Genomic DNA, 25,718 nt, shown 5'->3' with positions numbered 1-25,718 from the left:
TGAACTTATCACAGGCGATACGACCAAGCAGTGATTCCTGGCTTCTGCTGAGTTTGAGACCGTATTGCCACTGAAATATTTTTCTCTACTTGGAGCACTGACTGTATACGGAATGAACCCAAAACCACATGAAGGTACTCGAATGAACCAGTATTTCTAAATAGAACAGAATAGGTAGAATAGAGTAAGTAAAGCATCAACAACTTAAAAGAGGGTGTAAACTTGAGTTCCAGCTAGCTCTACAGTTCTAAATGCAGTTGTCTGCTGAAAACGTAGTGGTATGTAAAAATCAGTATGACCTGTTATCACTCACTTCTGCCCGTTAGGGCCTCTGCTGAGAAATTGGTAATGTACAATGCTCCTCTGTGGAGGAATGCTGTTATAGAGCAATCATCGTGCTGCCTGCTGAAGTAGATACTGTTTTGGTTTGTTTCTTTGATTTATGGATAGTTGGCTTTTCAAAAACTCTGTGGAAGGTTTGTGGTGATCGTTTGTTAAGCACCTTGCAATATACTCAAAACACAGCATGCTTCTCCCAGTTCTTCATAGAGAATGATGGGACATGATAGGAAGCAATTCTACAAAATTACTTTTTCCTAATGTTTTTTGTATTGTATCATGTAATGATTGTGACAGGATAAGTTATTTATTTACCTTTTCATGAACCTGTTTGCATTGCATGCTGAGAATACAAAAAAAAAAAAAAGAGGGTGATGATACAGAGAATGAAAAATTACGTAGCATCATACCCTAGAAAGAAGTGACTGCCAAAAAGCCATCTCCAAAGCCATCTGAACATCAGAGCGTTAAAATTAGGTTCTGGAACACGATTTCTAGGAAAACGCTTTCCTTCTGGTAGATGCCCCCAGGTGCGTGAGCAAGGAGGGACAGGCAGTGCTGGTGATCTGGACAGCGAGGGGATTAGGACCTGCGGTAAGATGCAGGCGCTGCTAACAGTACTTGCACTTTAGAGATGCCAGTGCCTTAAATACAACAATACAAACCCCCTAAAATCCCACGTAAGGACTAGTAAGGACTGGCAAAGGATCTAAACCCCATATAATCTGAATACTCTAACAAGAGCAGTCTGTTAATAGGTGTGCCTGGACTGGGAGTGTCAGTGCTGTCTTTAAAATTAACATTTCCATTCCGCTCCGTGACTGTAGATGTTTTTTCAAGTGGATGTAAAAATCTGACAAAGCAGAGTGTTTAAATTGTGCTTGGGTTCTATAATTGACCCGGCCTTAAGGCACAAGAAAAATTAATAGTAAGGCATTGTTGTAATGAATTTTGTGCTTGCTCAACCACTCAACATTTAAACATACGGAACTATTTTATGTGTAGGAAGACTCTCATGAGAGAGAGCTGTGTCAGTCTGGCTATTAGAGCCTGCCAGAGCAGAGATGAGAGAGTTGATTGTTTTTGTCCATAGAGGAACTGATGTTTTACATCTGCTTTTTAACAAACACAAATTAATATTGCTTCTGTTAGGTGAACATTTTGTTTTCTCTTTAGTGTGTGAAGGTACAAAATTGTTAGTTTACCTCCCACCAAATCCTGTTGAATTCCTCATTCTGTAACTAGCGTTAAAGAATTAGGTAAGAAATACCTGATTTATAGCGTACAGATTTGGGAGCCAGTAACTTGTATTTACCTCTCAAATTTAGCATCTGGCATGACTGACTTTGAATGCTGGAGAGTTACTGTAGTAATACCTTAATTTCTTCCTCTGTAAAACAGTGGTGGTATCTTTATCACAGAAACTTCTGTGAGCATTAGCAGCACAGCTTTAATTTGATTCTTTTAATTTTTTTTTCCCTATCACAGTTCTACTTTATGAAACAGAGGAAAAAAAAAATTAAAATAATAACAGGTATTTAATTTGTCTTTTCTGATAGGTGTTTTTGCTGAGGTACTTGAGTTTCAGGTGTTTGGAATAACTTTAAGTATTTACTTCACAGCAGTATGTACAGTTACTATAGATATAAATTGTATTCAGTATGTGCAGATGCAGATTTGTTTTCTGTCTATCCTATGCTTTACTCAATAAGTAGTTGTAAATCTCCTTTGTAGACAGTACAAATTGTGGGAAAGGTACCTTGTTGAGAATTCAGCTTTGTGGCTTCAGGAACTACCTGCGTTTCACGAGTAGTGATGATTTTTTTTAAACCAACTTAGAGCTGATTTTAGGCATGCATATTACATTTGTTGCCACAATACGACACTGAGATTAACACCAGAGTGACTTAAATGTATGAATCTTAAAAATAAGGATTCAATAGTACGTACCACAAAACAAATATTTAAAACTGTCAGAAATAAAAAAAAAAAAGGAATCCTGTTAATGGCCAAGGCTTATTAAAAACATTTGTATAATTTCGTTTCCAGCCAGCGTTTACATGTGAGCAGCATTATGTAAATTCCGTTTGTACTTTTGCCAGAGCGAAGATCAGTAGGTCAAACTTTTAAGCTTGTCCTACTTTTTTTAAAGGTACTTCACAACAGCTCAGCTTTTCCCTACTTATTTTCTTACTAATCTTGAAACAAAGTAGAGAGAACTAACTTTTCTCGTCTGCTGCAGTATATAGGATTTTCATATTAGGTAGGAGTTCTCCACATAGTTCTTGAATCCTTTTCCAGCAATGGTTCATACCTGTGTGTTTCAGAAGAAGATAACTAGAGTGACTCATGGATGAGGAGGAATATTGACCTTTCAAGAGGTTAAACACTGCTATCTATTTTAAAATCAAATACAAAATGATGTTTGTAGTATGTTGGAACAAATACAGTATGGAGACTGTTTTTATTTCTTGTACAAAGTCATTTGGGAAAATAATAAATTATTATAAATTTCTAGCTTATACAATTTTAAATTTTAAAATGAAATTCTTATTATGTAATTGTAAGTTGTTATTGTAATTCACATTGCCTACAAATTTAGTAATGGACAGAGTCTTTTTATTGAGGGCTATATTCAGGGAAAAAGTTCTATGGTAATTTTACAGCAATCCCCTTATGTGTGCTCCAGCAGCTTTGCTCAATCTTGCCTTTCTTCCCCAAGCCTCTGACTGATGGAGATGTACACAGATCTGAAAAACTGGAGATATGGCCAAGAAGAGGATCTGTGCAGGGTATGTGTCTTATTTCAAGGAGAGGGGGAACAAGCTAGAGTATTTGACTGGCAAAGCACGTATATTGGCCTAATGCCATAGGAATTAACATACGGAATTAACAGTCATAGGTTACATCCTTTCTCAGGGTAAAGCTCTTGGTTTCTTCCTATTATATCATATTAGATTTCCTATTTGATGTATTGTCTTGTGTATGTTTTTTAAATTTTGTAAATAGACTTGATTACAAGAGTTTGGTCTCTCTTGGGTACCTTTGGGAACATAGTCTGAGTGTGATGGTTTGTCTGCGTGATGAGCTAATGAACGAATGAAACACCAGCTGCTAAGAGTTAGAGGTTCAAAATTCCATGGAGTATATGGAGTCTAGTTCTCTTTAAGCAAAACGTACTCAGTCTGTTATGGCTGGGTCCTTGGGATGAACTAAAACGCTCCCTTGTGAAGGCATCAAAAGCCTCCCAGGGATTTACCGCAGTATCAGAAGCCAGCGTTTCCTATCCACGCAACGTAGTGCGATAAGCAACAGTTGGCTGCTACCCAAGAGCCTCATGGTAGCTGCAGTTCTGTGCCATAAATTACAAAGCACTTTGGGGTTATTAAGGATGACAGTCTCTCAAGGTGTACTGATTAATAACCCACTTAGATGTTTGAATATTTGTCCAGTTGAAGACAGTTCACATTAGGCCTTGAACTTGACCCTGAGCAATTCTTTGTGGAGTTGTTTGGACGCTGTATTAGTAGGGCTGAGGTGTCTCTGAGCTTGGTACATCCAAGAATTTAGTAATCAAATGACACTGTTCATAGGCAGTGAAGTCAAGCAGTTTACTTTTGTAGTGCTCATCACTGAACCAACTTCCCAGTTTATAGTGTTGCAGTTCTTACTCCTGAGTTTCCCGTTCTCTTGCTCTCCAGTTGTTGCCCAGATTGTTCTTGCCTTGTTTCCACTTCTCGTGCTGTGACAGCTTCCAGCTATTGGCAGCCATGTAATTTAGTTGTATCTAAGGAATAGATGTGGGATCAGAATAAGGGAGATTGGGACCACTGATTGTTCAGTGTGCCTCAGGACTGCTTTGCTGTGACTACTTCCAAAGAGCTACTTTGAATCTAGATTCCTTGTACGCTTCTCAAATTGATGGCATATATACTAGTGTTATTAGGATGTCTCAGTGAAACTGCTTGCTTTCTACAATAAAAACCTTTGTATACTTCTGAAATGAGATAGATCCTGACTTCCACGATAGGCAGGGCAAATGTACAAGTAAGGGGGAACAGTTTTATCTGTAACTTCATCAGTAGAGCTTAATGCATCAAACATACACAACCTTTAATTGTAATATCTTTATACCTAAACGAAGAAAACTGCGAAGCGGTTGTCATGGACCTGAAGTTTCCTGAAGGTTCACTTTTGTATAGAAGGTGACTTAGTTGACTTGAAAATTTGCTTTAATGTTCAGTCTTCAATGCACAAAATAGAGGTATTATAAATTGCGCATTAAGAGATATCTTCTCTTAATCATAGACAGTGACCAATGGTATTCCCATAGTTAGTGGAAGTGTCAGCTCCGGAACTGCCGCAGTGGAAGATTCTGATCTCCTTTCTTGTAGAGAAGAAAATGCACTGCAGCTTCTGTGCCTCTTGATGCAAGGAGTGTTGTAGGCGTTGCGTGCTGTGGGGGAAGAGAAGTCACAAGGGTGAGGAAAGAAGGGGTTTTTTTTCCTTAGGTTGAATTCCGTTCTGAAACTAATCATGCACCTAAATTCATGTGTTAATGATGTAGTTCTCCATTGTAGAAACTCGTGTGGGAAGAAGCATGTTTCACTTTGTTTTTTAAACCCACACTTAATTCAATTTAAAAACTATGCAACAAGATTGTACAGGAAACCTGAAAAGATTGAATGGCCAAGAATTTCTAATGTGGTCTCATAAATTCTTTCCATGGAATATTATTGGGTCACTCAGCAATTACAAGAAGCACCCTGAAGCTTAACACATGAAAAATGTTGAAATAAAGAGAGTAAAGGCTAGAAGTAGTAGTTGCTGTTTGTAAAACAGAAGTCTGTTGACTTATGCCCAATGTAACCTGAAGTAAATTCTCTCAGTGAGATGAAGTTGGTGATAAAGACAGAGCATTTCTTGCCTGTTTATACTGAATCTAAAATTAGAGAGAAGTCAGTTTCAGAATGTCAGTATAACAACTGTATAAACATGTGTTAACAGATACGCTCTTTGGAGCACTGTATAACATCTGATTGCTTTTTAACAGTAGTCCCACTTGTTCAGAAAGGACTGAGTCCTGAAGATAAAGCTGTATTTTATTTCAGTGAAGTGCAAATTTAACTGTTCAAGACGGGTCTGTCTTCTCTTCTAGCAAAAAAAAAAAAAAAAAAAAAAGTCTCCAGACTCTTACAGTCTATTTTTGTAGATGCTGATTTGTGATAAGGGAGAAAGTGTTATCACCACACAGACAGCACCTGTTAATTGCCTAAATAATTCAGGCTTAAATTATGCAGGCTCCTAAAATAAGGACTTGCCCTAGCAAAAGGGATAAGAAAATATAACTTCAGGGTAAATCCTGAATATGCTCCCTGCCTTCCTGTTCTTCTTTGTTTTTAATGTTCTTGTTGTGATGGGAGCAAGAAGTAAATGCCTAAATTTGAGCATTATTACTGCAGAAGGTGTTGGGTTTTTTTCCAGTTTACCTGAAAAGTTAAAGCTGAGGGGCGTTAAAATGTCGAATCAGCCAGGAAACTGTGCCTCCTGTCCTTGAGGACAGATTGTATGTAGTGAAGCTATATGTCAGTCTCACATGAAGCATTACTTGTAGAGAACAAATTCTTTGTTGGCCCTGTACCTAATCCCTACGTAAAGTGCAGTTTAACCTGTACTGCCAGTTGCTACAAGCATGTCATACACCGATTTGGCAACAGTTAAAAAGTGCCTTTAGGAATAAAACCTAAGGTTAGGTTTTATTCTGCCTGAAATACTACCTTAGTTGCAATGAAATATGTCTTGGGACATTTAGGTGCCACTCTTCAGTTGACAAAGGTGCCTTACGGAATTAAAGCAAGTCTAGTAGACGGAGATAGTATCTTTTATATCCCCAGTTCGTAGGAAACTTGTGTGTCTGAGGAGGGGCTTGCAAGAACAGAAATGTGCTTAATCTTTCCAATTATTCTAGTTGTTCTAGTAAAAGGTATTACTTCTGCCTGCAAATTTCCCTTCTCATGTCCTCGTTGTTAGGAATACAAACCTGCCATCAGTTATGTGATTTACAGAAATTGCCACCAAGTTGTTAGTACATTTTATTTGCTTTTTGAGTATTTTGTTCCTTATTTAACAACGTCTGTTGTACTTTCTGGCAACCTGGGACTAAAACTTGCTCTCAGCAGTGGACCAGGAGAAAGTCAGGCTCAGCTGTAAGAAGCCATTCAAGCACATAAGGTGTATTTAGGCCGAGTGTTTGCAGAGCAGACACCTAAAATTTGCAAATACATTTCTAACCATATAAATGCCAAAAGGCATTTCAACGCTTCTCTTTTCACCTTACACCACTGGGTGATTCATAAGGCCGTGGAAGAGCCAGATCAGTGGATGTCCTTGGAGCATGTCTGACGCAAGCTGAGATCAGCGCAAGGCACAACAGTTACGGCTGACAGAGGAAGATGATCCTAATTCCTCCTGAATTTCATTTGATAAAATGCACAAGCAATCTTGAGGGCAGGGACAGAACCTGAATTTTCTACCTACCCTTGAATGCCTTCATCACCACGCCAGGGGAGTTACTTTAGGTTGTAAACAGGAAGGTTGACAGGTATTTCATCTTCGTGAATAAAGAGAGAGAGAGAACAATAGGCTACTTGGTGTGATTTGGGGGTTTTGGTATGTCTGTCCTCATCTGCTTGGACATCTGTTAAGTTCGAAACTTAACTGACTTGGTGAAATGGTGCTTTTAGATATGCAGGAGTTAAAAATGGAGAGCTCTGAAGTCTAGGTGTTGCCAGCCCATGAACAGACCACCTTATAAGACACCTATGTGGCAGGTGATCTGCTAAACCATGAAGATCCAGAATTTCTGTGTTCTTGCTGGTTGTGTTGTGTTCGTGCCACGTAGCAAACTGGTGCTGCCATTACTGATCCAGCCTGGCCACCTCACGTCACTAGCTCCTGTAGATGATGGCCAGCCTCGAAGAGCCTGCACATCAACCATACAAATGTGAAGCGGACCATTTCTGAGAAGGTTGGGGTAGGGTTGTGTGGTGTATTGGATGGAGAGGTATCGCTTTACAGCTCTGTCTGAAGCCAAATATAACTCTGAAAGAACACAATCGCATCAGATGTTAAATGGCAGAACAGCTGTAGGTGTCATAGCTTCTGGCTTTCAACTGAACATATGGCATAAAACTGGTGTAGCTGACTAGAAAAATCACACTTAAATATTGACACTGCCTTTGATCTTTCTTTTTTAAGCAGTGAATTTTGTCAACTTTGAGTAGCTCTGTTTTGGTTGGACGAAAAATGGAAATAACTATAGATTTTTTTGTTTGTCTTTTAAGCTAAATAAAACATTGTTTTCTCTTTTTTTTATCCCTCCCCCCCACCCCCCAGCCCTTGCCACTTCAGAAATTGTAAAGATTCTCGTCACTGACAATACTATCCTATTGTGAAAATGCTTGTAGTGTCAGAAAACAAACAACCAGAAGGATGCAACTTATTAGAGATCCTGTTTACCAACATTTAATTAATGCTGTCTTCTGAAGTAAGAAAGAATACCTTCAGTGTGGGCAGATTTCTTGGCTCCGATACGTGAGAACACACAGAGCCTTTGTTACGCCCTCAGGAGAGCTGTTCCTGCATCGTTGCCCGAGGATAGCTCTTGCAGTGTGTGGTGGTCCATCTCTTCTTAAAAAAACAAAACAAAACCCAAACATTAAAAAACCCCACCCCGATACACAAGCAGCATGGCATTGAAACTTGTATGTTGGAATTCAGAAATTAACTTGGGTTTTTTGGTCTAAATGTCTGCAATTTAAACATCACTTACAACTTGTATATCATAATGATTGTCATCTGTGGTAATAAACTTTTCTAATACGTGTAAGTCATAAGGCTCTTTCCCAATAGATGGCCCCTGATTTTGTTTTTCTCTTTGGGGGTGGGAGGAGGGAGGGAGAAGACTGTGGGTTTTTTGGAGGGGGGTTTGGTTTGAATTAGGCATGATACAAACACTGAATTGAAAACTTTTGAGACAACTTAGGCACCAGATGGTCTTCAGCAGCAAGGCAGGCTTTTCTGCTAATATACCACAACTCTTTTAACACTGAGTTTAGACTTTAAGAGAATTCTTCTGTTCAAAAGCCAGTAAGCTTTGGAGTTCTAAAGAGTGCTAAGAATGGTACCTAATAAATTAAATTCTCTGGACGTTAGATTGTTAAATAGAATTCAGTTTGTAAGTTCCTCATAGCATAAGCTGGGTGTGAAGCAAGGGACCTTACCTCACGTATTGTTGCCAACATGAGTATTTTTAAGAAAGTCACTTTGTTCCTGAAACAAGGAAGTACCCTTTATATCTCTGGAGCAAGAAGGATGGTGCATTCCAAAGCTGGTTTGAAAAGGAGAGAACAGTCTGATTTTTAGATGAGAATAAATGCAGTAGAAGCAAAATAGCAGCTTATATAATAACATCCTCTGTCTTGCAATATTTATTTGCATTGCTCTTAAAAGATGCACTCTAGATACAGCAAGGACTTTGCAAGTAAATCTAGGTGTCTATTAAAACTGATCTTTTAACATTGTATAAATACTATTTAGGTGTTTGTTTCATACCAATAAATACCCAGTGGGCATATGAATTGATCTTGCATGTGGTCTGCTTCAAAGTGAGAAACTCCAAAACTGCTCTTCCAGGGTTACAATAGCTGTTAGATGATTTGAGAGACAAATCAGAGTGAATGCCAAAAATGTAAGATCTGGCATACAAAGGACAGGAAAAATAATTCATAATCCCTTTGTTTTGGACTCCTCTATGTTCTGTGCCTTTGCAGTTAATCCTCTGTTACTCTTTAAAGTCTTTCTCTAGATCATCCTTTAGCATTCATAAATCTTATTTTAGTAAGTTTGAACTTCGTTGCCTCTTAACTTACTAACTGAACAACATACTGGAACATCCGCAGTAAGAGAATCAATCTGTCATGCCACATCCTGGATGGTGTACTTGCATGGTAACCTCAAAGTTATTTTAGTGGTGTAAGTGCTAAAAAGCATCCATTCAAACTACCCCCATCCCTCACAAAAGTAGTAATTATTTATGTAAGAACACTAAAGATATGGTATTCTCATACTTGATTGGAAACTGGAAGTTGATCCTTTTTTATATTTTCATCCTGTTATGTACCCTTTGTAGGTTTTTAGGTATAATCCAGTTACCGTATTGTCCTACACCAATGACCTAAGCAAGAAAGTGGAGGAAAGGGTGTTTGACTTGCTCATAGTTACTTAGCTGCAGTTAATTATGTGTATGTGCTATTTTACAAAACGCTCTGATGTGACATTATTAGAGGCTGTAAACATTTTTAAATTGCTTTAATGTGTCAATGTCTGAAAATTTAGATGAGGAATAACTACTTTTCATTTTACAAGGCCGTAGTTCTGAGCAGTTGCAGATACAAAAAAATTCTGTGAGCTGTGCCTGTGGGCATCATTCAGTGGGACCTTACAGACCCTGCGATTCTGTTGGACTATTACAACATGCACCATGCCTTTTAGAACCAAGAGGTCTTCCCCAGCCTTGTTAATCCTTTTTTCCTCCTCAGTTTGGAAGTGCTTTGCAAACCAGCAGGGTACTGTATCTTTTTCCTCTTCACACCAGAGGTGATGCGTTTCCACAAAAGCATAGCTTTGGCCCTAACCTTCTGCATTGCTTGCTCTTAAGCATGACTAATCTAAGAGAGGGTACAGGGTCTGATTTCTGATGGGGTTTTACGCTGGAATAAGTAGAACTAACTATACGCACCCTGGAGTGACCTCCCAGGCTATGGTAGGGAAGGATCAGCAGTGTCGGTTCCCTGGATTTTGGGAAAGGCGGAAGGGAGAGTACTCTGTTTCCAGTGAACTAATACCCAGAATATAGAAGTAATAGAAATTTTCCCCAAAACAAAATAAATAAAACTACATAAGTCATGCTGTCTTCCCCCTCTGTATAGTAACATCACTTAAACTGCCCATTGCAGGAAAATAAATTCCATATGTAAGAATATGTAAATATCCCACTTAAACTGCCAAATTCCTTCAATGACTTTGAAAAATTTTCTTCTTGTAAATACCTCCTCCTTGTTTGCTGTTACGGGCAGTTGTGTTGGAACTATTCTTACCGTGCTCTGTTGTTTGTTCCTCTCAGGAATTCCTCGGCTATGCTTCGCTCACTTTGAAAGCGGTCTTCTGTCAGAGAGGCTTGGTTGCAGGCAAGGAGCAGCAGACATGTTAAAGGCAAGGTGGCCGAAGTCAACTTGATGGTTATCCTTAACACTGGTACAGGGAATTAGTCTGCCATGATGAAATCACTGCATTCTCTTTAGACCTTTAAAGTTTCCACTTGGATTGGGTAGCAAGCTACAGCTACGCACTAGACAGCTGCAGCCTGTTCCTCCTCTTAGACGGACGCAGACCTTTTTCCATTCAAGTTTATTAATTGGATAGAACTTAGAAACTTTCCAAGAACAACTTCATTTCCTCCCGTCCTTGTTTGTGGCCCAAAAAGAGTTACAGGGAATGGCTTAACTGAGCTGCCCTTACTTTATATATGTCATTCTCTGGCATGCGGCTGTTACCTAACCAGCAGCAATGAATGTTTTAGTGTGCCCAAATAACATAGCTCCATGTGCTCATTACTAAAACATAAAACTTACCAGTGTCCTTGCCACATTGGCGGTGCTCTAAGATTTACATAACCAACACCTCATCAGGAGCCCTGTAAACTCTGCTCTTCGCTTAGCAAGGATGGCTTAACAAGTCCGCAGTGCGCTGAGGAAAAGTATCTTGTTTGAGCAGAAATTGTCCGGCAGTCAGAACTGGGGTTTCTAGCAGAACCATACCATCTCATCAGGACAGCAAGGGAGGGAGGGTGGGCGGGCAGGCTGGCTGTGAGCAATTGGATGTTTAACCTCCTCACTAGCCATACTGGCCCATAATGTTTGTTTAATGTTAGCAATAAGCATTTTTCCAAGGATGTGGTTGATATATGGAAGGTAAACGTGAGGAAGCTGTTGTCAAGGAATATAAGGGGCTGCAGATGCGTTTGAACCCAAGGAATAACATTCTCTCTAAAACGAGAGGGAAGAGTAAAGACAATTTTCAAGTGGGGACAGTAGGAGAGGACAGATGAGGAGCAGGTACCCCACGCTGTACGAGCAAGAGCAGTTCTGAGGGTTTGTGCTTTGTATGTTCACATGACAGCAGAGCTGCTGGGCTCTGTGACCTTCTATCGTCTGAGCCTCACCTCCTTCACTGTATCATGCTTTTACCATATTAGTTGCTTCTTATGCTCTGGTAAGCTCGTCACAGCAGCGGCACCTCTCCTGTGTCCGTCTGGCACGCTTGGTCCCGCCTGTCCTGGCAAGGAAATAATGGATGAACAGCAAACATCTGAACAGCCGTTACTGTGCTACTGCTTTCCAGCCGTGGTATTGCTGTGCCGCTTTTAATAATTCAGAAGCGATGGAGAGGTGGGTGAGTGAAAGGGCTGCAGCGATCTTTGTTTCTCTCCGTAGCATGTGATTCCTCCTTGGTGGCTCTGTAGTTACCAGGGAAACGGGAGAGGGATGGCACAGCACCAGCGGGGCCGGAGCCGCACTTGTGGGTCGGCTCCGTGGCAGCTGCACATCTGCACAAAGGGGGAAAAATGAGGGCTTGCCATTCTCTGGTTTGGCGCCTTTTCCCCTGTTTCCCTCAATTGTTCTGTGAAACTTAATCGTTAAACAGGTGAGGCTCCCAAATGTTGGTGTATTCGTTAGGGAGTCTTTTTATTACTGATTCTAGTACAAATATGCAGTGTCAGAAAATGAGCATTACTGGTGGTCCAGAGGAGCTGCGTGAGGTAGTGTGGGAATATGGTCATGAAATCTTTTGCTGGTATAAACTGGAGTCCTGGTTATAGTCACGCTGTCACTACTGGAAGGTTGTTTAATGTGTTTGAAATGCACTGGCACTTTAGGGAATAGATTTACTGGAAAAGGCTAAGGACCACTTCACTGACATTTGCTCAGCGCAGCATTCTCTGTTTTGATGAAGGCTGAATCTCATTTTTAGTAATGAGAAGATATATCCTAGTCACTTCTCGCCCTGGCTGTACTGAGCTGCATAACGCCAGGCTCGGAAGCTACGGAGGGGGAGGCACACGGGAGAAGAGCAGCAGCCCCGGCATCGGCAGGTTGTCGTTACAGCTCCCGACGGCTGTGCAGTGCGGGCGTTGGGAGCTGGAGGATGGGCCGGCGAGGGTGCTCTGCTGCACGTGTTTAAGGCCTTATCCATCTTAAAGCTGCCTAATCTACCAGCATTAGCTGTGCTGTTTGTTTTATACCTGTGCTAGGTGCTTAGATTTTCAGCAATTATGCTGGAATTGTTCTGAAGGAATGACAAAAACCTCGTGGAACTTGGTGTCTGGCTTGAGACGGACTGTTGGGCTGTTCTTTAACTACAGGCAGAAGGAGACTGTTCAGTTTAGTATCTCTGTCCTTCCTTTCAGTGATAGACTAGATAAGGTTAAACAAGATTTTCTGTAACAAGTTAGTCTGGCAGCTGCCTGGCAACTGTTTGCTTGATTGCTTTAGAACAGGACCAAGATAATAAAATACCATGTAAACCCACTCTTCTTTGGAATTTCGTGGCAAATAAATACTCTTTTTCCACACTAGAGACTTCTTTTGAAGTCTGCATTCAACAGGAGATTTGTCACTATGGGAGTAAGGTATGAGGTTTAATTTCCTTCTGCCTAGTTTATGTGCACAAGTGAGGTATCCCTGTATAGTGAACTTAAATTTGAACTAAATTTATGAGCACATGAGGTTGTTTCTCCCAGTTACCTTGGTGAAACCTCTAAAAGTAGTTCACAGACTTTCTCTTGCCCTCCATTTGCCCCCCTAGAGCCTGTAGACTCAAGGTTCAAAACCTTGAGTATGGAGTATATCTACTTCAAATTTGTAATCCATGAAACAGAGTTAAGAGAAAATACTAAGTACATGCTAGCAAAAGCTAAACGGTAAAGTATAGTTCAGTGTTTTTCATCCAAAATGGCAGATCCTGAAATTTAATTGCTGACGCCTTAAAACTCTGATTAAAAAACACAAAGAAAGAGTGGAACAACACACTTGGACACCAGAAGTGATGTTAGGAAACCCTACTCTGAGTGGTTTCTTGCAACTAGCCTTGTGTCTTCAAAAGGGACGCTACCCTGGTACTCACAATTCAGAAATTTTTGTTCTCTTTTTTCATTTTCAGTTGAGGGTTTGTTGGTGGGTTTTTTGCTTGTGTTTTTTTTGAGAGAATCAGAGTTTGGAGAAGTACATGTTGCCAGCAAAAAAAAATGCACTGAAAAATAGTGCTCAAGATGGAGTTCTCTTCTGGTTCCTCTAGATATGGCAGGACTAGTCTTAGCTTTGGTCCTCTCTGAATCTGATGTGTTAAATGTGCTCTTGTTAATTTAAAAATGTCTTCAAGATAAAATGCAAATTGCATCTGAAAGATGAGTTAGTCGTCTGGTTCTAATACATGCTCATCTATAGCAACTGTTCTTCAGTTTCAGTTAACACACGAAATGGAAGAGAGTCCAGCATGGTGGTTCTTATCACTGCTGCTTTTGCCAAAGTTAAAAATGCACTAAATTAGTGCCACTGAATTCAGGAGAGGTCTCTGAATTCAGAAAACATCTGTGAAGTGTGTGATGTCATTTTTATGAAGTCATTCTTTAGATTAGAGTTGCAGTTTAGAAAAAAACTGACTTCTATTGTAAGTACAGTAAAATTGTTGTTAAATCCTAGTCTTGCAGAGTGATTGGGATTAACATCCTGTTCTGTGATAGTGCAGTGAATAGCCTCTTTATCCCCAAACTACAGGAAACTACTTAGTGTTTTGTATGAGGCTCCGCAATGTGTGTGCGTTTCAGGGCGCTTGACTTTTCAGGGCGCATGCACGTCTCCCCTCTGCCCCAGCAGCTGATGTAAAACGAAAACATTGCAGGCTATGAAAAAGCAACTGAGAAGCAGTTCATGTAAAACTGTGCTGTACAGGTATGTGAGCTGTGCAAGATGGCGTGTGTAATTCTGGCTCAGTTTTGTGTAATCCTGGTGCACAGCAATGGTATGATTGCTGTATATCTAGAGTAGAAAATGCCAATTTTGTTGGTTTTGTAACTGATGCTTTTTTAAAGGATTTTACTTCAACTTTTAGATGAAAATTCATCCCTGAATCTTTCAGTTGATGAATATGTAATTAAAAGGATGTATTTGAATTGGGCTAAAATCTGTAGTCTAAACAAAGGTTAGAGGAATGCTTCAACAGAACTGATTCAGTAATGGTTTTGCTCTTGGTTCTCATCCTCTAGGAGCATATCAGAAGCGCAACACCTAATAAAACATCGTATTCTGCCTCCTAACCCAATGATTCTAAGCTCAGAAGCTGATTCTGCCGGTCCTTCTTGCTGAGGTGTAAGCAGACAGGATCTGAACGCTTGTAGAAATTGGCTCCAGGGTGCTAAGAGGTGCATGCTAGGACTAGTTACCCTTTTGACTATTGGCTTATTCTTTGTTTCGTGCTGCTGTTATTTCCGCCCCCCCCACCCAGAAGCTAAAAAGTATGACAATTGTTTCTACCTCCAAAAGACGTGCTAAACCTAAGCTTCCAAGTCTTACTGTAATTGTTTCTAAGTTGCCCTCTTTTTATTTTAAACAGGTCAACTATGACAATATTTACTTACAGTAATTTGTGGAGGAAGATGTTAACTCTAATATTATCCACTGTTGGGTTTTGCTTCTAATTTAGATAAAGGACAATTGTGACTATTTAGGAAAACAGTTCAGAAGAAGGGACGAAATTGAGAAATTCAGGACTTAATGTTTAACAGACAGTGGAAGAAATTAATTTTAATCTTGCATGTTAATTTTGGGTTAAAATTTTCCAGAGAGAACTTCACTATTAAAGCTTACTCAAAGCTTCTTTATGAGTCTCAAAAGCACTGAATTGGATTTTAAATCAGTTTGGGTTTTTATTTATTTAACAGAAAATACCTAATTTTGTGTAAAACTTTGTGGTTCCTGTACCAGTCTTGTCAATTTTCTAGGATCTTTTTGACGGATCTTTCGTGTAGATATCCCAGTTTATGTGTGTAGTAACTCTTGTTAGCTGTCAAAAGGATTGACCAGGGAGGCATAGAGAGACTCTTACATTATTGTCAAGAAGTGGGTTTTTTATAATGTTCTTAAAATCTTTGTATGAATCAAATGGAGTTTCTGCTGTGAGACTTTGAGGATTAAAGCTGTATTTACAGAGGAGGGAAAAGGGCATGTTAGACAGTTAAAGGCATCTGCAGTTCATTTTGTTAGATTATAAAAGTATTTCATCTTGCACAGATGAGGAAGTGATGCTCTATACAACTCAGCTACCACTTTAGCTGATATTGGCAGGCTTTATAGGAGCATTTTATCCCTTTGATTAGACCTTGATTTCCACTCCAGAACCAAATACAGCTTGCAGCCCTCTCACATCAACTTGTGCAAGCGTATGATGAAGGAACATGAAGGTAGATGTTTACAGCATGCCCCCCATTCTCTGTGTTTGAAAGGCTTATTAAGGTTCATCAAAGAAAGAATACCTTATTTTGGGACAATTCTGAGCTTTGGTTTGCAACTGAGCGCCCCTCAGAGAGGATTTTGAAAGTTTACTTGCCTCTCTGCTGTGTATTTTCAGGTGCTCTCACAGTTGGCCTTGTGCGACAGTGTCAAACCATCCATGGACGTGACAGGACCTGTATTCCTCCACGGCTGCCTCCCGAGTGGGTCACTACGTTATTTTTCATCATTATGGGAATCATTTCACTAACTGTCACATGTGGTTTGCTGGTGGCTTCCCACTGGCGAAGAGAAGCTACTAAATATGCCCGCTGGATAGCTTTCACTGGAAGTAAGTGACCTCAACTACACAGTTGACCTGTATGCAGGATAAACTGGTGGAGTCTAAAATAACACGGTAGTGTTGTCAAGGAGCAGTGCTTAGGGCTCTTACTATACAAAACATTCCTTCTCTTTAAATACCATGTCTGAAGGAAAAATAAAATTCTTCCAAAATCAAGGGGTTGGTATCTCGAGTGACTATAATTGAGAGGGAGTAATAGTCTGTGGGCCCAAGGTGAGAGAAAGGACAGCCTGACCCCTTTACCTTCCTTGGGCAGTGCCATTAATTGACCTAAAAAAATGATCAGGGGTAGAAGAGGTCAGTCCTGAATTGTGTCTCTGATAGTCTTTCATACTTCCCCAGTCCCATATATCCAGGACTTATTCCTAGCAGAATGGAATGACTGAAAATTCCCTCCCTGAGGAGGAGGAGGCAGTTGATACACCGGGGATTTACTACAGTCTGAAATCCAGCCCTGTTTCAGGTATCTCATAAATACCTCACTCAGGGTTGATGCTGGTTCAGTCCTGCTTCACGCTCACAGCAGGTGTTTTATTCAGAATATCCGCATCCTAATTGGCTATGCAGGAGGATTGCCCACTGCAGAGCATCTGCTCTGCTTCACAGCACTGAGACTTTTGCTTCCGTAAGTGACCCGCAGCAGTGCTGTAGCTGGAGGGAGGAGTACCGGTGGTTTTCTGCCTCCCTTGATTCTGCTCCCTATGAGCACCAGCGGAACTCCTCATGGCCGAGTCTTCTCTAGCAGCCCTGTGTTTCTGCACAGCTAAACGTGTGGCTACTTTGGTGTAAAAGAAAAACAGTTATAACGAGCAAGGGGAATAACTTGCAAACTTCCTTTTGTTGGTGTGTGTTACAGGCTTAGCCCGACTGTGAAATGGTGCCTTAATGGTGGGGATGACAGCATGAAAAAACTAAAAACCTGAGGGCTTTTAAATTGAATTATGACATACCACTAAAGGTAGTGTGAACGCTAACTAGAAAATGGAAGTTTGTGGTTTACACAGGCATAAATAAGGTTTAATGGAACTCTTGTGACATGTAAGGATATCTAACACGAATGAGGTTTAACCTTGTTTTGGGAAAGGGAATAATGTAAAAAAGCACTCAGCTTCAACAAAGGTACTTCACTGAGGCTCTTTGTACAATCAAAGCCATCTTTCTGACAACTTTGCTACACGGCGTATTAAATTAATAGTGCAGCTCTTGCAGACAATGGAGCTATTGAAATGCTATGTCCATCGTGATTGACTTTTATTTATTTTCCGGTGAATGATTAAAATAGCAGACATGAGTATTACTGAATATTCCATCCCAGCTTTTCCAGTGCCCTTGTTTATCTATAAAGATATACATATCATGTTTATCAAAATATACATTTCATGTATATCTAATGTATGCAGGGAGGGTTTAAACTCAAAATGCTGTATAAAATTAAGATGCTTACAGTAAGCTGCAGTCAAAGCTCTAGGGTGAAAGGGGTTTTTGCAGTAGTATATATTAATAGTTGATACCACAATTTATTTATTGAGGTTGTTTTCTTAATTCAGAGCTTTTATTTTGGGCTTTACATGCTTTAATGTGGGGGGTTTTTTTCAGTATCTCCAATAGTCACATCCCTACATCTTTAGTTCTCTACAACTGTGATGGTTAGTTCAGCCAAAAAATCTGATACCCTAAAGTTGTTTTTTTTCTGTAGATTTCTTTAGGCTTCCAACAGGTCCATTGTTAGAAGTCTAAATATAGAAGGGCATTCTTTTATTTCAGCACTTGCCTTTTTGTTAAGAGATGTTTAATAACGAAACATACTAATTTGTTCTTTTGCAAGTCAGAATTATTCATAATTCTATTAAGATATGATTGCCGTGTTGCCAAAATTCTAAAATTCAATGTCTTTGGTATTCATCTCCAAATACATGGGACTCTTGTGACCTTTGCATTCATGTTAACAACTATGATGGGAAATTTTATTGCTTAACTCACTTGTAAGAAAAACCACTTTTGAAAAAAAGAAGTGAATGGTAGGAAGAGTTCTCTCTTTTTCAAAAAGTTGATGAGTGGCTTCTGTGGTTCATTGGATGGCGACACAAATTAGTAAACCTATTTGTAGATTACTATTAGGAAACGTAGCCATGTGGAATCAACTTGGAAGACCATGAACAGGTCCTTCCTGTGAAGTGCCAGTGCTGTAAGATGAAAACATGTGTAACTCATTAGAAGGGGGTAGGGAAAACTTCGTAGTTGTATTGCATCTCTCCTGCAAGCAGTTTCAAGACTCAACAGCCGAATACAGGCTGCTAGCAGAAGTTCTTCTCACGGAACTTTCTGAACACAACATAGGACGTGCTGTCCTGGGCAGGCAGGGAAGTCTGCTGGGGCTGCTGAGGGCAGCTCTGGGACTGGCAGTTCCATTTTCCTCAAGTGCGAGGGGGTCTACAGTAAATCATCAAAGGGCAAAGGAATCCTCTTGCTTGGCCCTTTCCTTGCAACTCTGGCAGCTGCAAGGAGAGCCTGGTAAGTGGTCAGTCTTGCCCAGTTCATGCTGAAATTTATATATAAATATATAGCTTATATTTAATGGAATTTTTGCTTGTAATCTCAGATGACTCCAGATTTTTTTCAGCTGTGCACCTATAAATATGAGTTACTGCTGAGAGTGGTCTCGTCTGTCGTGTTTAGCTAAGGGACACACAAAGGACAGAAGTTTGATTTGTCAATTCTCTTTCCTGTATACATTCCTGAAGGGATACACCCAAGAGAGTATTTACTAGCACAGAGTTTGCATCCTTCCCCAGCCATTGGTGGTTTTACTGCACAGAAACTCGTCTTCCTGGCTTCTCTGCAAAACAGCTTTGTGGAGAGGAGAGAATATTTCCCTCTTCCAGGTCATACTGCATGAGTGACAAAAGTCTTCTAAAGGCAAATGTGAAAGTTTTCGCTTGCTTTCTGTAGAGGAGAGTCTTTCAAGAATCACAGTATTCCTACCGATGTGATAGATATTGTCACTTTGGGAGTAGGTACTATCAAAACCATCACTGATACTTGACTTCTGTTAACTGTAATGCCAAATTCATACAATGTAATGGAGAGTGGATTCCTTCTTGGTGTTCCTTTATGCACTGCCCAGGTCTTTGTGTGCTTCTTCAATGAACGAGGTATTGCAAACTCATAGCTGCGCCTCGCGTGTTGATAGCAGCGTAAGATCTGATCAGCTATTCCTTTGCATGGTATTATTTACCGGTTGCTGAAGTGTGAGCTGACTGCCTATTACCATCCCACTAATTATGCCCTGTGACATAGTGGCATAAGTTGGTAGCAAAAAAGTAACCTGCCTTTGGTATTGTTCCATGTATCTCTGAAACTGCTCCTTTTTTGCTAGCCCTACTTCAAATGTATGTTACTCCCTTGCCTTTTGAGGGTGCTTGTTATGCCATCTTCTGGTTGAGGAGATAAGATGATGTGAACCTATGGTAAATCTCAAACGTTGTGATTTCCATGATCTTTGGGACGGACACTGTTACGTTCCGTAATTAGAAACAATGTCCAGAACTTATTCTCTGTGGAGGCCACCGAGGTGGTCTTATGTATATTACAAGAATCTTGGCTATTGCAGGAATTCACAGAGCTCCCACAAGATCTGTTTTCATCTTACACGGATTCAGGTCTCTTACCATCTGCCACAGGTAGAAAGGGAATTAATTCTGTGGCTGCTACCACTGACTTGGGTGTTTCTCTGAGATATACCAAGGGAGGAGATGCTGGACAGAAAAATCATAATCAGCAGTTACCAGAGAGTCTGTTACTCTTTTTGCCTGAGGATTTAAATGTTCAGGAGTATAATGGACTTGCTTTTTGGAACACAAGTAAAAATGGGGCGGCATAATCACACTCTTAACTAACAGTAGCTGTCCTGCAAACGTCTGTCCCTGGTGTTCCCCAGGGAATGAAGTGCTTCTTGAGTTATTAAACATTTCTACCAGCTGCTGCTTTCTGTGTTATGCATCTCTAAAGAGGGAAGCAGGTTCTGCAGTAAGCCCTCTAAAGACTAGACCATAGCTTTTTCCTTCTTTTAATACGCTGTATCCTGGATTTTTTGAAGTTGTCATTGGATGCTCAAAACAATTTCAAGCTAAAGAATTACAGGAACTAGATCTTTTTTTGACAGGCATCATTCAGAAGCAGAATAGAAATTATTGTGGTTTGTTACCTAAATTTTTTTTTTCATAGAAACTGTAGTCATTAAGTGTTTTTTCTGCAAATTTTCCTACCCAAGGAAGAATTTGAAATCAAAAGCAAGTACTCTTCAGGGAGAGGTTCTTTATGGGTTGCTGGAAATTCACTGAGTTGATACTACCAGATACGGAGAGTTACATTTGGGGTACGGCTTGGACAAGAAATTCCTATCCTCTAGCTTACAAGGCTTCTTCTAAAAGAATACACATGAAGTTAACTGAGCACTTCATATACTGGATTTTCTCCTTAGTTTCTTATTTTTTTTTAATAAATTTATCATGCAGTCTTTTCTTAATGACTTCTCAAAACTTTGCCAGGCTTCCTAATCTGACAGAAACTTTGATGAGTCCATTTTTTATTTGCTGTTTCAGTCGACTAAAAATTCAGACCATGCTAAGAAAATTGCTTGGACACTCTCACAGCAGCACGTGTACATGGTGTGTGTGCACAGTGGAAGAGAAAAGATGTCTGGTTGCTTCTGTAGTAAAGGTTTGAAATGTGTGTGTGCATCAGCATTCTGCACGCTGCCTGCACATGCAGAATTTATTTTTTCTTCTGCTGTGAGCTGAGGGAGAGTACTTGCACCCTTCTGTCCGCAGGCAGGAACACAAGGAGACGCTGGGCACACGCTCCGCTGGCAGTACAGTGCCACTAGCAGGTCTGGCACCTGGGAGCACTGCTGCATGGATGTACAACACACCTGAAAGAACAGTGGTTTAGTAGAGAGGGATAAAGATCTATTCTTCACCCATATCCATGAGGCCATCAGAACTTTTCCAGCTGTGTAGTTCTTGAATGTAATAAAGGAGATTTAATCTTGAAAGTACAGATTGTTTTCAGAATCCTAAAGCTATTTTGTGTGTGTTGTTAAAATATAAGACGTTTTGTAAAAAACTGGAATGCTCGTCAAGCGCAAATTGGATGTAATGGGAAGCATACCGAGTTACGATAATGTGGCTCATCCTCAGAATATTGTTCATACTGTTACTAATTTTATGTTGCATTACTAATCACACATCAACCACTGTTTTCTGGATGACTCAAGTATAGAGCTCTTCTGTGCTTACACATACCTGCTCAGGAAACACATACCCAAGCTTTCTCTCCTCAAATGGACCAGCTGTTAAGATACAGTTAAAAAAAGGGAAACATTCAGGATTAGATTGTGTAGTGTGGAATTACATGGACCATGTAAGATTAAAACCTTCTAGATTATTTGATGTTTAACATCTGGTTGCTGGTTCTCTGGTTTTGTTTTAATAGATGGCCTAGCAAGGTAGTACTGAGCAAGAATGTAGTAACTATGCAGTTGCCAGATGTTTTTTGTTTCTGCTCTTTTTTCTTTCCCTTTAAAAAATAATGCGCTGGTGCAGTGACATTAAAAGTGAGACACGAGCTCGCTCTAGTGGAATGTTTGGTGTCTTCCAGCTCAGTATTGTTAGCTGAAAGGCAGGCTGATCCTGGTGGTAGCTGCCTTTGTCTCAAGGTGTTGTGAAAGCTGCTTCATGTGTTTCAGAAAGCAAGGAGCAGCTGATGTTCTGATGTCAGTCATGGTTTATGAAACCATCCTATTTTATTTATGCCCAAGTCCTACTCGGACACTTTTTGAATTCAGATTCATCATGCCCATAACTAGTCTCTTCTATAGAACATGACTGCTTTTTCCTCAAAACTGAGACCTGTGCTATGCAAATCATAAGCTTTGAGCATTAAGATATAAAATATGTGAGAAGCTGTTCATCTTGGGTAAACATGGAGTCCATTAAAAAAAATTTTTAGTATGGGCATGTAACACTGTAGCTGGAAAAACTGGAGCATGTGTGTTTTAGTCAGGAAGAGCAATAGTGAAGTTACATTAAAAAATATTGAGGCTGCTCCAAGCCCATCATTTCCTCATTTGGAAAGACTAGAGACTCTGTCCTGGTAAGGCCAAAAGGGATGGGCAAGCTCCTGTATTTGTACCTCTGGAAACAAAAGCAGCTGCAGCACTGCTGACTTGCACAGGAACTGGTGATTAAGGTGATGGCTATTACTTATTGCCAGTGGTTTCTACTGGTGCTTGTTTGACGTGTGGGGAAGCTCAAGTAGGGAACATCTTAGTGGTGGAGAAGAGAAGGGGAGACAAGGACAGCACCTGTGTCCCTTACTAACAAAGAAAAAGCAGCAGTTTGTGTCAACTGAGAGAAGACTGAAAAAATTAGCACATAATGCACTTTGTTCAGGCAGGAGCATTGTAACTTGGCTTGAATTTTCTTTTTCATGTGGCTGAGTTTATAGGTAGACTTTGAGGACTAGAAGAGGCTTCAGTGTTAGCTTTGCATCATGTTAGGAGACAGTGGTATGTGGGTTTGCAGGGTTGGTGGGATATCTCTCCCCTCAGATATAATTTAGATTTGATTGAATGGATATTGGGATGCCATGTTCCACTCACAATAAATAATGTTTGAAACAAAGCTGAAATACATAGAAATGAAATATGAGTAAAGCACTAATAGTTAACTGAACTGGTAGAATCAGCTAAAATTCTGTGTTATTCTAATACTGATAAAAAAACCCTAATTGTATATCCTTGCATACGCCATCAAACCAATTCAAAAGCTAATCCTTTTTATTGTGAAGAATGTCTTGCCTCTTAGAGGAGCCCTGTTTGGAAGTCATTCCCTTAGTTGAGACAGTAGAGCCCTGCATATTGCTACGTTTAAACTAAACAGTGTTACCTATCCAAAGGTATGTTACAGGAACACTGAAGTCATCATGTGGGAAAGATTACAACACTGGATGTTCTCTCCTGGATTTGATCAGAGTACTGAAATGTGCTGTGAGGAATGTTGGCCACTATTGGTACCTGAAGGCCTGTGAAATCCCTAACGTAATTCTAATGAATGGCTTTAATAGCAGTTCTGGTTTCTTTTTGGTACATACACAGAGAATCGGTTGCAATTACGAACCAGGTACATAAGTCTAACTGTTCAGGTGAAATAAAAAGCCTCATTGCTTGCTTCTCTTTGTTCATGGAGCCTGAATTTGAAGTTTTTCACTAAGAAGCTTAGATTAAACTGAATCAGAGAACTTTCTTTGTATTCCAATGGAAAATCTTAAGGATATTTCATTACTTAAGGAAACATCCATGTAACTTTAGGAAACTGGCATATTTTAATTGCAAACACATAGATTGTCATTACAGATTCTTTTCTACTTTTAGCAAAACCTACGGAAAAGGAATTTATGTGGAAGAATGGGAGAGGGCAACTACAGTTGGAAAAAGACAACTCTGATAATAGAAAAGGACTTTCTTCAATGCTGAATGTTAGTTTATCTTGGCTTTGGGGAAAAATTACTCTAAAATAACTGGAGAAGTAAGGAACTCTGTGACTAAACTTGTGGATGGTGGTAGAAGTACATCCACCATTTTTTTTTTCTGTAAACACAGTTCATGATCTAGTGAGCAGGACTGAAGTTACAGTCAAAATGGGGGTCTTTCTTGGGAGTAGATGAGGGATGTTTTAAAAGCAAGATAAAGCCTACGCAGTCATTTCAAGCAAGTTAGGTGTGGGAATATCTCAGCTCTTTGGTTTGGTCAGAATATGTCTCTTGGTCTTCTGGACTGCTCTATGAACTCATAAATATTTTGACTTAAACCCAGCAGTGACCATTTCTTCTTTTCTCTTTTCTTTGCAGTGATTCTCTTCTGTATGGCAGCCCTAATATTTCCAATAGGATTTTACATCAACGAAGTTGGAGGTCAACCATATAAATTACCCAATAACACAGTGGTTGGGTCTTCGTATGTACTGTTTGTCTTATCCATTTTCTTTACAATAGTGGGACTTCTATTTGCTGGCAAAGTTTGTTTACCTGGCTGATGAATGTCTGAACTGCAGGACTTTATTTTGGAAAAGAGCAAGACGTCAGAATTGCATTCTCAGGAGGATGCCTAGATTGGACTATCAAACACTTACTGAAAAGAGGAATGCTTTGACTTGTTCTCACTATGCACTTTGGATGAAAAAAAGGAGAGCCTTTCCCGTAACCAAATACAGACAACGCTGACTAATCTCCTGAGCATATTTTAATGCAGTCAGGTCTGCACTGTGATAGGAACTAGTGAAGAATGCTTTACACTGAGAAGCATAATGCCCCATGTTACTGTACTGTTTCTGTTTTTAATGTCTAATGATTTGGAAGTCAAAGTATTTATGAACTTTGTGGTAGACCAGAGGGTTGCAGAGGAATTCAAGTGAGGCTGGCCTCACGGGTTAGGAGATTAGTATTTTACAGCTTCCCTCTGATGAGCAAAGCCTTTGGCACCAATGTGGATCAATCTTTCATTACTGCACCAAGAAGCCAATAGATCAAAACATGTTCTCTACATGTATGTAACAGCAAGAAAACATACATCCCCTCCTCCCCCATAAGCTCTAGAAAAACACTAAGGAACATTTTAGAGGGGGATTTCTTCCTTATATTTATATAAATATATATAAATATATATATATTTTGCTGATGCAGTATACAGTGTGTGTGTGTGTATGTGTGTGTGTGTATATACACATATAGGTATATATATGTATATACACGCAAATGGTTCCTGGAAAAGAACTCAGAACGCTTTGCTAGCAAAACACTGTGGTGTGCAAAACTAGAACTCAATAGAAAAAAGCCATTTCTCTGAAGGCCACATAGCTGAGAGTCTTCAGTTTACCTCATTCTTTGTAGCAGCCCTTGATTTTAACAGTTTTTGTAATAGGTACAAACGATCCCATGCCTTTCTAGGTGCAATTTTAAGTTAAGCTAAAATTCTTTTTATGGTAATTTATTTGTATATGAGGGTAGAAGGTGAGATCATGACATACCTTGAAGTTAAAATCCTAATTCTGGGAAACTGACACTATTTAAATTATTAGCAACTGTTGTACAGAAAGTCTCTTTTTCTACTGCATTGTTACATTAACATTCATACATGTTCAAGCACGGCATTTTACCAAAATAAGCATTTCTCTAGCACATGTAAAATGCAGTGCTTAAAGTAAAGCAAACACTATTCCACTGCAAAGATGGATGAACTTATTTTCATTTGAATATTAATTCATCTTTACAAAAAAAAAGCAATATAATTGTTTAAATAATATATGCCTTGTTTTCTAAAGTTGTTATTTTAAAAGTGGATTTAAGGACCACCCAAA

At 39.7% G+C, this 25,718-nt stretch overlaps 1 protein-coding gene across 1 annotated transcript; it reads left to right on the top strand.

The window, feature by feature from the left end:
- Positions 1-3,061: 3,061 nt before the first annotated feature.
- On the top strand, positions 3,062-24,398 carry LOC104615578 (chromosome unknown open reading frame, human C16orf52; the record flags this gene model as incomplete). Its single annotated transcript, XM_010287617.1, has 3 exons — positions 3,062-3,131; positions 16,081-16,293; positions 24,214-24,398. Coding segments are annotated over 3 exons (468 nt in total), but the record flags the coding sequence as incomplete, so codon positions are not given.
- Positions 24,399-25,718: the final 1,320 nt, after the last annotated feature.

This window comes from Phaethon lepturus, unplaced genomic scaffold (assembly GCF_000687285.1).
Source record: "Phaethon lepturus isolate BGI_N335 unplaced genomic scaffold, ASM68728v1 scaffold6165, whole genome shotgun sequence".
Taxonomy (NCBI): domain Eukaryota; kingdom Metazoa; phylum Chordata; class Aves; order Phaethontiformes; family Phaethontidae; genus Phaethon; species Phaethon lepturus.
This window is presented reverse-complemented; position numbering and strand designations above follow the sequence as displayed.